The sequence below is a fragment of the Epinephelus moara genome, chromosome 21, assembly GCF_006386435.1.
Source record: "Epinephelus moara isolate mb chromosome 21, YSFRI_EMoa_1.0, whole genome shotgun sequence".
Lineage (NCBI taxonomy): Eukaryota > Metazoa > Chordata > Actinopteri > Perciformes > Serranidae > Epinephelus > Epinephelus moara.
Genome location: NC_065526.1, coordinates 24348759 through 24364682, shown reverse-complemented (window position 1 = coordinate 24364682; position 15924 = coordinate 24348759). Strand labels below are relative to the sequence as shown.

At 40.8% G+C, this 15924-nt stretch overlaps 1 protein-coding gene across 3 annotated transcripts in view; it reads right to left on the bottom strand.

Annotated features, from left to right (window-relative positions):
• The window catches only part of LOC126408757 (receptor-type tyrosine-protein phosphatase F), a 188402-nt gene that overhangs the window by 73471 nt on the left and 99007 nt on the right, over positions 1-15924 (bottom strand). For all 3 annotated transcript variants that reach the window (XM_050074419.1, XM_050074418.1, XM_050074420.1), the window contains exons 5-6: positions 10103-10291; positions 5744-5854 (exon numbers count right to left, since the gene is read on the bottom strand). In XM_050074419.1, coding sequence (XP_049930376.1) covers positions 5744-5854; positions 10103-10291 — 300 coding nt within the window. The remainder of the gene's footprint in view (positions 1-5743; positions 5855-10102; positions 10292-15924) is intronic.

Genomic DNA, 15924 nt, shown 5'->3' with positions numbered 1-15924 from the left:
TCGATCACGGATCAAATCTCCCGATATAAAGTACGTCCTTTAAGTTTTTAATAGTGCTGACTCAGGTGCTTTGAAGCTTCAATCATGGTCGTGGTAATCAACGTCCAAATCAGTATTCGAATGGTTCGTCAACATGATGGTATTTAAAAATTAGCGATCATTTTGTGACTCCAACTCGCTTTCATCCAATTTCAGTCATCAGCAGTCATGCACCACTGACACGGGGGGCAGTTTAACCACATATGATACGCTAGCAAAATGTAATAAAAGTCAGGTGGAGCAGTTTCAAAGTGTGCCAGATATGATAAAGGAAACTGGCATATATCACAAATTTACAACAAGCTTGGTAAATCACTTCAAAACAGCAAAGTATGTTGTTTTTTTATGTATTATGGCCAAGATTGCTGCGCCTGCATGCTAACAAAGTGGCTATTTGTTACATTATTTCAGGTAAATCAACTGAAAACTCATGTTTACAAAAAGTCCCATTTATCTACCCATTATATGTAACCCTCGACCCCCAGCCCCAGTTTTTAATGATTAGATGTTACACAGTAAATTAAGTGAAAGTAGAAGCATTTTTTTCAAAACTCTTGAAATATAACATAACAAATTATGTGAGGTTCCATTGTGCAGAGCATATTGTGCTCAGACAGCTTTCCCTGTGAAAGGGACAAATTGCTGGGACTCACTACCTGATCACTTGAAATTTGCTGCAAATTTCACCACTTTAAAGAGAGCTACCAAATCCTGGGTAATTCATCCTCAGCAAACCTGTACTCGTGTAGTTTTTAAATGTAATATTAAATGTGTGTTTTAGTCTGCCGCGCTGTATTAGGTTTACCTTCTTTTTACCTCACTGTTCTAATCTTAGTTTCATAAAAGCCCCTCTAGGGACGGGTGTTGCAAACAAACATCTGCTGAAAACAGTGTGATACTTGCATCAGAAACCTGTTCTCAGTTTGTCTATGTACATTGTAACTGCCCCTATCAAATAAACCATAAATAAATAAATAATTTAAAAATATGTATTTCCTGTGGGGCCGCCTGCTGCAACATCACATGACGACGGGGTGGATGTCTGTCTTCTTGTTAGGGTAACATGTGCCTATCACATCCTTCAGTCTCTGCGTAGAGAATGCCCATGGCGGTAAAACAGACATAATCCCCTGAGAACGGCTTTGTCAGTTCTGATACCCATGTCCCTCAGTGGGAGAGCAGGGGTGTTGCTGCCTAAATACCTGACAAATCCGGTTGCCACCTGAATACCGGAGTAATCCATCACACACCTCTGATGGGCCTTCACAGGCAGATGGAAAGTCTGAGGGTGAAAGGAGCTATAGTTTTTGTTGGATGTAGTTGACATTGGTAATATGGGTGTGGTTGAGAAGAATGCACAGCTACATAGCACGACAGAGACCTAGTAATCACTTAAGCAAACTTCACGGGGACTCCTTGTGTGTCTTGGCAAGGCTCATCGAAACACAGTTTGGGGGAGTGGCGTTGGAAGGCATGCACGAACTATTCAGGGATTCATGCGAGTAGACAAAACAACACATCTACACTATCAGGGATTAGGGACAGCTATTGGTAATGTTTTTGTTTTTCAGGGAGGGGAGATCAGTGTCTTCATCAGAGGATCTGGAGAGGATGGTTGACCTCACCTAAAATCTGCATCAAATTGAAGGAAGGGGATTAAAAGTGAAAATGACCAACCTTCACGCTGATCTGTTTGCGGATGAAGGGATGTGATGGAGGTGAGCAATGGGATGAAAAGACACAAAGTGGAGAGGAAGACAACACAGTGAAACAGAACAGTGTTTCTGTAGACAGTGGAGGTTAGTGACATGGCACAGATAGGCAGAGTAATGCATACATACAGTACCAGGGAGGGGAAACTCACTTAAATAAATAATTTAGTGTTGTTCTTCGATATATTTCATTGCCATCTTTATCATTTTGGCACTGCAGTTAACACATTACATTGTCAGTATCTGTAATATCAAATAAAACACATGACACAAATGACATTTTTTAAAAAAAAATTGATAATAACTTGCTGTAACATACTTGTGCAGTTAAATCTATTTGATTTTGTTATCATTATGGATTGACTGAAAGGGCATTTCTCATATCAGGAGCACTTATTGATGTAAAGGTTCTACATGTACTCCTGTAATTCATCTTTTTCTTCATTAAACTGAAATGAATTGGTCATTTTGTAAGTTTCCCTCCCTGACACTCAGGCACACACACACACACACATAACAGCATGAAGATATTTTGGTAAGAGAAAAGCCCGACTGCAGCACTTTATCCTCTGTGACATATTGACATGTCACATGGATATATGAAGGAGTGCCAGCAGACAGAAGCTGACATCCCTCCTCTGTTGCGGGATAAGCATTTGACAAATGAGCGCTCATGCAAAATCACAGGACGCTTGTGATTCTGCCCACGTTTATGGAGTCCTCCTTTAGAGGAGGGTCACCAAAAGCGCCCACAGCAAACAAGGTGCGCACACACCTGCACACCTACAAACATGCGCACACACTTAATGGATGTGAAGTGGAGGGACATAAATAGATGCGCAGACAGGAAGGCAAAAACAATCCATGAGCAGACCCTTCCCCCTCCCACACAGAAATATGAGGACATCATTCTCTGGTGGCTCTCAAATGTCAAGACAAGGGTGGTGATGGCGGCGCTGACAGTATGTTTGTGTACCTGCAGACAGGAATTAGATCAGGTAGCTATGGTGAGTGGAAGAAAACAGAAACACATTCGCAGACAAAACGCCAACCCATAACAAGCCATTTAATGGAAGCCTGACAAGGGTGTATGTGTGTGTGTGTATGTGGGCGGGTGTTAGTAGGCAGTTGATAGAGAATATTACCACAATTCATTCTCCCATGGTAATATTTCCATATGTCACCTTCAAGTAGTGCTAACTTTATTGACACTACAAGGCGACAAATTACTGTTCTACCCAGGGAGGATGGAATTCTGAAAAGGCACTGGATTTAATCAAGTGATAGATTCTTATAATTAACTCAAAAGTAAAAAAAACTGGATACAGTTAATCTCAGCAGTGAATTGCAATATTTTTTACATCACAATGCATTAAGAATTGTAATGTTACTGTATTTATTTGTTCAGCCAAAGCATCTTTTTAATTTTGTGCTGGAAGTTTGGAATCAAGTTTTTACAGCCTGCTGCTACACATCAGCACTGTAAAAATTTAACAGATGCCAAATGACATGTTTGCTTCCAATGCTTGCTCTGTTTACAATTTTGAAAGCAGATGTTGTAAACCCCTAAATCTCTCCTCTGGTGTCACAGAATAAAAAAAAAAAAACATATAACAACAGGAAAAGGAGAGAGGCATGTCAAAGGCCACTTGTCTTGAGTCCCTTATGTTTTAAACCCAATCAGGCAGCCCTGTGATAGCACAGCCCCGGGTCTTGTCTCCTCATTCTTGCAGCAGTAACAAAGACGGAGTGAAAACATGGCTAGAGCCTTTGTTCTTCATTGCAGACAAGCACACTTTTAAAAGGTTACGGTTGGTTTGATTTCTATCTCTCCACTGGTGTGGTGAGGCTGGCGGAAAAGTTGGTGTCGGGGCCAGCGGGTTGACAGCTACCTGGGTGGTGTTACAGACGAGCTGGATCTCGGGCCCCTGCTGGCGCCACGCCACACAACTACTGTAATTACCTCTGAGGGGGGAAAAAAAAGCTGCGTTTGCACCTGTGACAGACATGCCCTGATTAATAGACGAGACTTACATCCCTTCCTCGCCTTTGCTGTTTGGCTGACTACCTCCCCCTGTCAAGATTTAAGATCTAAACCTTCTGGAGCCCACAGTGTTTAATCTGTAAATTTGATGCCGCTGTGGTCCTTGAGGATGATTTTACCTCTGATTCCTCTGATCCAGGAGGAGGTACTGTCTGTTGGAAAAACATTTTTCTTGGATATGTTCCTATGAGAAAAACATCTCATCTCAGAGAAAGAAATGTTTGTTGAAAAAAATAGTACTCTTAATTCAGTTTAACATTTCCTAAGCTGTTTTTTGTCTGGGTTCTGCTACAAGGGAAACATTTTACTCATTTTATTTTGATGGATTGAAAGAGACAATGGCATCACTCATCCATAAAATAGCCTCTGTGATACACTATATGCTTTTAACAAAATTATGAAGTGATAGCCGAGTGTGTCTCTTTCTTACCCTGACACTTTCACTCCCTTCTCCACCCACACTAACAACTGGAGCAGCTATTCTGTTTCATGTACATCAGACATGGTGGTGTTATCTGCAGGGGCTGACCTAGACTACTCTCTCTCCCATACCAGCTTTTTCCAGGATGGGTACAATGCTGCCCTTGCCCTGCATTAGTCTGCTCACAGAGACACCACAACAAAAACAAACCCTGAAACTCCAGACCCCTCCATCCCTTCAGGTGCTCTGGCTTGTGCGGGGGGAATAATGGAGTCTTTCGATACAGTCAAAATAAAAAAGAAATGAGGCCTGGCACGGCTTTCAATGCCAGCGGAGGAAACCGTTTCAATGCAGCTGTTTTCACAGAGGCCGCACCTGGTCGAATTCGCAGCCAAACAGGAGGTTGAGGTTAGTTCAGCTCATTGGTATGGGAGGAATGGCAAGGCAAGGATAATAGTTAGAAGACTGGTGGAAGGAGAGAAAAGGAGTGAAATAGTGATATAAACATGGTCAAATGTAGAAATTACGCAACAGTCAAAGGCTCTGGTGGTTTCCCACAGGTGTTTTCACTTATTCCAGCTAATTAGAACTTTGCTCAGGTTGAAGGTGGGCAGAGCTACGCAGAGAATTGCAACATGCACCAATAAGGATTACAAAGGTGTAATTTGTCCCACCCTGACAGGTGCAACAAAGCTCACGGGAGAGTGAGAAAGATGTCTATCACGCACAGCCTGCACTCTCCTACACACTCCTCCTGAGAAGCGTTCCAACCCTGCATTCTGGTGGTGTGGCAATAACTGGAGAAAAGAGTTCCCTACTGGGAAAATTTGCGTGGACGACGCCTCAAGTTGCAACAAGAACTCGGAAAGTCGTCAAAGATGTTGGTACATAAGTTGCTGAGCTGAAATTACATATGCAGAAAGAAAGCGGATAATAAACTTTTCATTTATTCACATATTGCATGCCAATTTCTGTCCACATGTAATTTGCAATATGGAATTAGGTTGTAACTGTTAGCTGCTGTCCATGTAGGGTGACCTGGAATAGTTAGAAAAGCTATTTATTAGCATTAGTCGGGTAAAGCAATATTCTAGTAATACAATCTGGAAAAAAATCACTTGTGATATAAAGCTTCAAACTGTTATCAACAAGCTGTTTAAATGCTCTGAGCAATACAAGATACCACATCTTCTTTGTAGCGTCCATGTAGTTTCCACATTACAACTTAAAGCTCGTTAATACACCAAATTTAGAGGAACAACTTCTAAACTCTGAAAATGGGACCATCCGAGCAGCACATGAATGCAGCAAAATGCTCCAGAATAACTGAAGTCACCTGTGTAGTTGTACCACAGAATGTCTAAAGGCAGAAAGAGGTATTTAGATGCATAGTCACTGGTGAATGAACAGCATTCAGAATGAAAGAGACAAGACATGTTCAAGGGTTGCATGGCTGTTTGTGGTTTGCAAATGCTTGAGACAACAGAAACGATTGATTCAAAAATTGAGAAAGACATTTGACTTTACCTCGTACGTAGAGATTGGCAGGAGCGGAGTAACGGGTCCCAGCACTGTTCATGGCAACGCATTCATATTTCCCTTGGTCGGACTCCTCGCTGTTCTCAATTTGCAGAGCTCCTGTGTAGAGGATTAACAAATTTAGCCGCCTTGACAGTTGCGGAACATGAGATGTAATTTGGCATGAAACCACAGCAGATATCTGTATTGTGACTTGCTAGAGAGCCTGTAGTCAACTAGTGTAACACAGTTCATGCGTAATTAAGTGTCTCAGAACATGGATGCAGTTTTGTCAAGAAAATGCTTACAGCAACATAAGCATTTAGCTGATTTGGCAAGTTTAGTGAAACTGCTAACAGAATATTTGTCTGACCGTGTTAAGAAGAAAAAAAAGACCATGACTGAGGGTCAATTAATCATCTGAATAACATGTCACAACTATCATAGTCTGATTAGACCATCTGACAAACCAAAGTGTTCATATCATAGAGGGTTATCTATCTCAGCATGACACTAGGACGAGGCTGCAGAATAACCACAACAAAGGCAGATGAATGGATAATGTCTAAAGAACTATCCAACCTGCTGCTTTAAAATAACAACTGTGCAATCAGTGTTTTACAGTTTTATCAAAGGACATTATTTACAGATATGGGCTTCATGAGGAACACTACTCTGATTAGGTATTGTGATGTTTTCAGATATCCTTATTGTTTAAATAAAATTAAAATGCAAGCATATCTAACCACAATGAGTAAAAAGATAAATGTAACTGATGACTGCACTGTTCATCTAAGTTTTTTTTTGCTTGATAGCCTAAGATTTTGCTGCAAAGCAACTGCCAATGCAGGTGTCTTTTCTTTAATCTTTGTTGAGTCCGCATTTAGCAGTGAGGTCATAATTGCGTTCCTTCATTACCAAGTGTTTCACCATGTCTCACCGAAGCCCTCAAGGGAAACGCTGCTGTGCCAGATGGCTTAGATTAGTATTCACAATCCCAAGAAACTGTAGTCATCAGACAGAAGGCTAACATGTTGTTTCTAACAAAGCATGAAAGCCCTGGAGACCTGTCTTTGTGTGGTCATTTTTGACACTCCATATCCATAACCGTCATATAATCATTGCTACTGAATTGCAAATGGCTGACAGATAAGAGGAGTTGTAATTTCATAAATTAAAAATAAGCAACCTAAAACAGCAAAACTTACCTGGATCCCACAATCTAAAAAAAATACATGTTTAAAAACAAAACTACGTCTCTCAGTAGTACATATGTATGTCAAAAGCGAGTGGTTAACACTTATTACGTGTCCAAAACAGCATGGTACTAGCATGAAAGGCAGCCAGCCACCATGCAGTTTGAAAATGACATTAATACTCAGCATTAGATGATGTCAGGATACTTATTTTTTCACATCATGCAGTATGAGATGAATGTAACAAACAGGTTCACCACCAACCAAAGGGGACTCGAATCAAGACGAGACCAAAAAAAACAAAAAAAACATAAGCGAAACAGGGCGGGGCAGTAACGTGATGATACCACCTCAGATCTCGTGACAACATATCTCTCCAAGGTGTTTGCACTGCACGCTGAGCTCACTGCTGTCTGATTCAGCACTGACATGCACCTGCATACTAATGCTGGTGTCACCAATCTGTCAATCTGCCCATTGTCCCATGGGAAAAAACAGTGCGAGTACTACAGGCGTGTAGAAGGTTACTGCTATGGCACTTGTCAGACCTGCAACACTGAGCCTCTTCAATTACTTCCAATGTCTCGAACACTGCTGGATCTTCTACAACCTCGTTTCACTACTTAAAGGTGCAGAAGGGGCACAGAGGGTGCCGTAACAAGTCTAAGAGTTAAACATTTAATTCATTACGGGCTGTATTAAGAGCCAAGGATGTGAGACAGACAGCTGGTAGCTCCAAATATATTCAGCTTACCCCAGACATCTACTATTTACCTCACTGTTGTTGAGCGGAAATCATGCTTGCACTCAGGGGAGAAGCACATGATTACCACAAAAAGAGGTTGAAGATTCCACCTTAACATCTCAACCAGGCATCTTGTTCCCATGCTGGGGGGAGGGTTGACGGTGCTGCATAGGCTGTATGCAAATGCAGCCATTACAGTTTACATTGAGGCTGCAAAGAGGAGGCAGGTAGATTCTCCTGTGGCCACCATGGCCTTTAGTTTAAAATGCAGCTCCTCGCCCCTCTTCACTGAAAAAGCCAGAAGAGAGGCTACAGGGGAATGATTTTTTTTCCATGTGAATGTGTGTATGTTGTGTGTTCATAATCATAGTTCATAGGAGGAACCTTGACAAAGCATATTTACAAAACAACACCTTGGACTTGCTTTTTGCATTTTCATTCTCCTGACATGAGGGTTGGTGATCATTTGTTTGTTAGGGAGCAGACAGCGGACAGGACATGTTGGGGGAAAGACGAAGAGGGGAAGTGGAAGAGGGTGGGTTGGCGCTCACAGCGTGGATGAACCCAGTGACGTGGCGTTTGGGCGGGGGGGTGCAGGGGTGTGATGTGGATGTGAGGGAATGGTGTGGACGTGATATTTTCCAACACACTTTATCATCCTTACCTCTAATTGGTGTACCACCTAGGTGGGAGTAATTTCGATGCAAACAGGGTTGAGAGATTAGTTAGTAATCCACTTATATCAGTGGGAGAGAAAAACATGGCTTCTGACAGGCCACAGATAAAACGGGAAAAAAACTGATACAGAGTAGAAGCCACTTAAATGCAATGTGACAAAGTTCAGTGCACTTAATTAATGCTATGAAGCAAGTATACATTTTGGACTGTACATGTCTATAAATGACAAAAAAAACAGCTTTTAAGAATAATCCCCTCTGTCAGGCAAACATATAAATATAATGCTGCTATTTTTATATTTGCAGACAGCAGCTACACCCTCTTTTCTGCTTGCTTCATAGTGGCATTAAAATAGTATGCAATATAAGCAGATTTTTTTATTAAGCTTTCTAATTTAAGATGACCTTACTCTTTGTACAGACTGCATTTGTGCAGAAAGCAGTTAGTAAAATGGGCAAGAGAAATGAATGAAAGTCATACACAGTAAATAGAATGATGCACAGCACAAAGTACTCAGTGGTCAGAGGTATTAAATAGAAAAGAAGTTAGTATGATTGGGATGGTGTGAAAAGATAGACCAAATGTGTCTGCGTGCTCACTAAAAAGAATCGAGCGAGCGTGATGCAGTAGGGAGGAACTGGATTTGCCTTTTCTTTTTAAACTATGGCAGTAAATGAATGCTCTCTTTCACTGCCATTGCAAAATTGGCCTCATTTCAGGTCATATGCAGTAATGTAAATCCTGATACAGTGGTAGATGTCAAGAAAAGGGTGGTGGATGAAAAGAATTGTTCGTTGGAGCATATTTTCAGGCATTCTCACTATTTGTGAGAAAGAAAACTAATTAAAAGTTTGTTCCTAGAGGTAAAAAAAACAGTTTAAGGCACAGTTTTATCGTCTTATTATCTAATTTGTGATAAATTTGTTTTTTTATTTGGTTTTTGCTTGTGGGAGGGCCGAATTTTAATATTGCAAAACATGGACAGTTCAAGTGAACATGCTCCAGTGACCTGTATTCAGCTACTGCTGGGCAGCTCCAGCGCCAGGCTTATTCTGGAGGAGCTCTCATCTTTAATCTTTGGGGCCTCAGACCTGCAGCTTGGCCTGACACTCTAAGTGAGGTGGATTTAGTAAGGAGACACAAGACTGAATCTGGTCAAAAGCCACTAATCTTTCCACCTTGCACCTTTTCAATCTGATCCAGGTCAGGCCTGCACTGTTTATTTATCAGGCAGACTGCTACTGTGGACAAAGAGCACCTCATTTTTTATTTTTTGCAAGGTTGAATCCTAGCCAACGCATCATCGGCTGGCCTCATTGTCACCCCGCTGCATGTTTAAGAGGGGATTAAGGATTATTTAATATGGCGAAAAATTTTTCCTTCTGTACTTGGGGTGGCTACAAGCTCAGGCATCACTGTCAAAGACTGCAGGGATGCAGAAACAACTTTATTCCAACTTCTGTGTAACTTTATAAGTGGCTGTGGCTGTGAGAAATGAAATTCTGTAAGAATTCAGAGGTGACAAACTTTGAGTAAAACTTTCATGTCCTTTTGTGATGAAAGAGAATACATGAAGTCATACATGACAACAAAGGCCTTTTGTGTTTTCACATCATCCTCAAGTCTAGCATGTCTCACGTCTGTTGGTATTTGGTGGCAGCTTGTACTCTGCAACTTGCCTTTGTAATATTTACATTATCAGAATGTCAGGTAGCACCTTGAAGAAAATTAGATCAAATCAAATTGTACCTGAACGAAGCTGTTTAATGCGCCCATTGCTGCTGCTGATGTCCACAGGAAGCATGTCCTTGAACCAGGATATCTCTGGGTCCGGGTTTCCGCTGGCGGCACACAGCATGGTGGCAGTTCTGGTTCTTTCAACCACCTTCAGCTGGGGACCCATATCAATGGTGGGGAAGCCATGGGGGATCTGGTTCTCTGAAAAATTTGCAAAGGCATTTTTTTAAGTATATGCAGACCTACACAGAGCAAGAAATTAGGGGGGGGGGGGGAGAGGGAAAACGTGTTTACAAAAAGATTCTGACAGAATAGGCTCTCAATTGCTGTGAGAGGCGTTGAGTGCATCAAAGCTTTTGAGCTGGCAAGGACAGAGAAGAGGATGAAAGAGAGCAAATACATTTCAGGTGCTACAGGCCGAACAGTAATCAGAAAACACACAAGCAAGAAAAAAAAAAAAAAAAAAGAGTCCAAGAGCAGGGTATACTACAGGGGAATAGGAGATCTGGTATGATTTGGATTTCAAATTTGGTTGGGAAAAAAAAAATCTGATTGATTATCATAGCAGGCTTATTACCCGGCACGGGGAGTCTCAGGTTTAGACAGAGGAAGGATTGCAATCTGCCTCTGGGCACCCATGCATAAATGAGCCGCCTTAGGCTTAGCAAGCTAAACAAACCTATTTGAATAATCCAACTCATCATAATGAATGTAACAGCATATCCATGACAACACACAAAGTATAATCCTTAAAGCAAAAATTTGGTATTCTAAGGTGAAAGGTTGTTTTTAAAATATGTACTGACATCATATCATAAGATTAGCAAAATATGAACAATATATAGTCCTGGGCTATTTCAGGCTCAACCTCCCACCAGCATACCAGATTCAGCAGGAAGAGAAACATCCCAGTATACAGTATCGACCGCTGACATTTAACACTTACAGTATGTGTTTTTATTGTGGAAAAACCAACAGTCTAGGCATGACAGTAAACAGCTACTTAGCTGTGTTTTTTTCTAGGTTGAAAATGACTGTCACCACTCAACACCCACTTCCTTTGCTGTCTCACTCTGTAAAGACAAGTTGTGTCACTGTGTACCATCACTCAGATGTTTTCAAACTAGGAACACTTAGGCAATTGTTTACCTCTGAGTTCTCTCTGATATTCAGATTAAACAATGTATTATCCCACTATGTTGAGTTTTATAAACATTTGTTGGAAAAACAGCAACAGAATTCTTATCTCTAAAAGTTGTCACAGGAAACTGTCACTGACATTGTCTGACTGTGCTGCAAATCCTAACCCAGACCCTCCTTCCACCTGCGCTCGTAATAAACCCTAATTTAACCTCTGGACAGTGTTAATAAAGAGGAAACAGGATGGCCCTTGAGAGGTCTTATTATCAGCTTGGTCTTAAACTTGTAATCTCTTTTATCTTTTTCCTCATATGTAGATGTGTCCCTGGGGCCAAAGTACTAAAATGAAATCCTTAGAACAGGGATAATGATTGTAACTCCCGCCTTTAGTTCACCATGAGAAGATACCTAACTGCAGGTTAACAATAAGCAAATGATAGTGGCTCTACAGGGATGAACAAAATTAATACAAGACAGAGATTTGGCTAATGATGAAAGTTGAAGAAACAGTTTAATTACAGTGTCACAGAAGTAAAACTAAATGGTCAACAAAAAATGAACTAACGATTACAGTGTACGCAAGAGAATTTGTGTCAGGGTAGGCGAGGACATCAAAGACAAGGTGTCTCATCTACAGCTACCCCCCCTGGACTGGTCAACCATGTAAGACTGTGATTGCAACAGTGGGAATGCTCGACTGAGAGGGAGAGAGCCGGCATTCTCTGCAAACTTCCCTAATTAATTAAGACATGAAAGTTGTTGTTCGCTCTGGACTGATCAGACACAAAACAAATATCTCCTGTGACAGACTGTCGATTGTGAGCTGTGTTACAAGTAATACAAGGCTGTCTCCCATCAGTCATCAGCCATGCAAAGAACCATGTACATTAGTCTACCTAAACTATACGGGCGAATGCAGACGAGTGACTATCACCAGCCGAGGCGATATTCTTGTCGACTGTAGGCAGTGTTGGTTATGACAGATGCAGAGACTTGCTTGCTAGCTAATATTAGCTGGCTTGCTAATAAATACAGCCAAATACGATATCATTGGCATATTTTCCAGTTTCTTATGTGTCATGCCTTTCTCCCAGCTCACTGCCAGCCAGGCAGCATCTCTCATGTAGGGCGGCTTGTGTTTTTCATGGCCAATATTATTCATGATTGTCTGGTAATTCTCACATACTTCTGGTTGAGGCTGCGACGTTGCAGGTCAAAGATCACCAAAGTTGAACTCCACTTGATACGGAGACGCAAATTTGCAAATTTGCTTTGCCAAATGGAAGCAAATGTTTTATTTGTCCTTCTGCTCGTAATAAATGGAAGTGAACAGGAGGAGAATATTTACCAGTGTTACCTTGACTTGTGTGACAGTACCTTAAGCATTAATTGGCAAAATAATAAATCACAGACAGTGATTCACTAAGACACAATAAATCCACCTTTAAAAATCAACTCAATCACCAGAATAAATGTTGGCATTGTCAATCCAGCAAACCACACGTATGAATTTGTACAGTTTTTTCACTTTCATTTTTTTCAATCCAGTTTCAAAATGATCAGGTTAATGTGTGACGACACTGTGGTTAATGTATGGTTAGGTTTAGGCACAACAACCACTTGGTTTGGCTGAGAAAACATTATGATTTGGCCTACAATACCCACTTTGATTGCTACAAATACAGCTGGACATATCTCAAACTGTCGTTAGAACACCAGCTGCTTGGCAGTCGTCTCGCCAAGGTATCACGTCATCCACTATCTGTTCCTCAACCTGATGAGAAATTTAGCTTATACACATGTAATCTGAACTATGTCATACGTATGAAAAGAAATGTAACATATCTACTGTTTAGGAAAACATACAATATATACATTTTTTCTGACGACTGTTAAACATCTACTTCTGACTTATTTGTTGCTGACTACATTTGCTCCACTCAAAGTGTTATTGGTGCACTTTTTCATTTTTTCTACTTGATCAAGCAGACATTTATAATATGGGCCAGTGTTTGGATTTGATTGTCTCCAAGATAACATCAGCAAGAAGGCTGTCTCATTTCAGACGAAGCCTGAGGGATGCACTGAATAGGACTTTTTTTCCTCTCCACTTGGCTTGTCTGAGTCAAAAATCCATATGTAAACGTATATGGCCGGAGCATGAATAGGTGCATGGGTGTTGTACTTTGTTCTGATCCCCAGCAGAGCAGTTGTTCCTGCTTTCACCCCTGTGTTTGGCCTGTAGCCCGGATCGTCTCATATTCAGATGTAGTTGACAGATCTCTGCATGGCCTCTTATCTTTGTGGCGAGGCTTACTTCCTGTCTAACGATATAGGGTTCATTTTCAGACATCCCAACTGAAATCAGGATACCTCTACAAAACAGACAACTACAGCACAATGAAATAATACCGTACAATTTGTCATTGTATGAAGAATGGTAACAGTAGCGCCCTGTGCTCCTCTGTGGTTTGCTCTCTCTAACCTTCAAAGAAAAGAGAAGGGAGAAGGTAGAGAGAGATGGAGACTCGTAGATACACACCCAATGTAATGTTAGAGCTACAGTAATTTTCTGAGTGAACATTTATTTAGAAGAATCATTTTGAAAAAAATGTCAGTTTGGTGGCCAAATATGAGCAAAATAATAGGTTCCTCTGTTTTTCTCCTTCAAAGCTGCAATCTGGGGAAACCTTTAATTGTACCAAACCTAGAGAGAGCTGAACTCCAGTCTCAGCTACTTACAGTTCACTTACAACATATTCGTAATGGCCACACACCACCTGAGAGGAGGCCCCTTTGTGGCTGCTGACATGGATCCCATTTTCTCATGTATGCATTCACTGGGATGGGAGGCACAGTTGGACAGTACAGTAGGAGTTCAGATGGCGTTTGGCAGCCAAAAATGCCTTTAACAGCTTTTTTTGTATACATATAAATAATCAAAGAATTTTAGTAAAATATTTACACAAAACTAAAATGTTCAACACCCTTATATCAGGGCTAAACAATTAATCAAAATTTTATCTGAATTGCATAATGGCCTACTGCACTTTTCAAATCACAAGCGGCGCAACATTTGTTAATTAAATATTGCACTGCAGAGATGTGCCGGCCTACATATCATACTTGTTTATATATATGTGTTTGGTACAGATACTCGCAGAAATCCTACCATATCAATTTTAGTATGTTTTTTAAAAGGAAATTGAGAATGATGACATACTAATAAAATTTCCTCTGATATTGCGAATCCTATTGCAACTGTAATATCGGTCAAAATAATTGCAATTCAATTTTTTTTTTCCTCAAAATCGCTCAGCCCTATCTTGTAATTGCATAACCTGTCCAGTCTGTAGGTCTCAAGTGGCCGTTCAATGAACTGCAGTTTTGAGCACTTCCGCATATGCTTTATTTTTCAGCCTTGGAGGCTACATCTTGGTTGTTTCCATACATATAAAAAATCTCTATAGATTTCAGTGTTGTAGCCCAGAGCAGGAGGATGATCTCCAATCAAGCATAGATATAAAAAAAAGGGTCTGTACATTATCTACCAGTCATCTGCTGATTTCCAATGTTCATATTGTACATGTAACACATGGTTGGGCCCCCCCAGATCACTCCATCTCTCAGCCAGAAAATGGTGTAGCTTCCCTCTAGGTCTAGTATAAAGGTGGAAACCAATTGATTCAATGAGGCATGACACTGATCCTGTCAATCACACCTAGCCGGTTGCCCCAGGGACTGTACTGAGGAGGATTGAGAAGTCTGTCATACCATATTTTGGGAGGGGGGAGCTACTTATGCTATAGCGCGTGGTGCAGTTATGCCTTTGACTGAAGAAACTGGAATATCAGCACAGGATATTTTCACCCAGACCCTCTTGTATAGTTGCCTATAGAATATTTATGATTAAGATTATTGGCGAGGGTTCCTGAGCTGTGAAAAATGCAAACCATTGGTAAAACAGGGTGAAAGACCCCAAAGGAGTTATTACACGAGTCAGCGGCTCTGTCATATCAGGAAGCACAAACAGGGAATACTTTAAAAGGCAAACTGCTGCTGCAAAACTAATATATGAATCTATCCCCTACTTTTTAATGTTTAATATTTGCATTGAAGGTTAACTTTTATTACAACTGGCAGACATTGTTTTTACAGGGCTATACAGTATGTCTGATAAGTGCACAGTGTACCATGGCTACACTTGGTGTCAATTTCAACATGGGAAATTGCTGAATGAGACTGGCTGGGCTGCATGTACAGTACATGTTATACATATTGTATGTAGGAGGCAAAACATTGCTCAGCTTCAGTGTTCTTTCCATAGTTGGATTTACTGTTAAGGGAGCATGAAATTTCCAATAGTTAGTGACTCTTGGGGTAGCATAACCAGACAGAACACAGAAAAACAGTTCGATTTCTAAAGCAAACAAAATGGATTTCGTTGGTATAGAATTGAAAAACCACAATCCTCGACTAATTTAAACAGTTCTCGTAGAAGCACAAAGGAAAACAAAACCTCCCACAGCCTGTTTAAACCATGTTGAAAGAAGACATAATAAATGTCTGCAGTGTTAATATTTGAGCTGGACCTAAAATGTTTTCACATTTTGGGTTTTGCCCCTGGGAAGAAGGGGGTAAAACTTCACTTCACTTCCCAGCTATGTGTACCAATATGCCATTGTGCTCTGGAA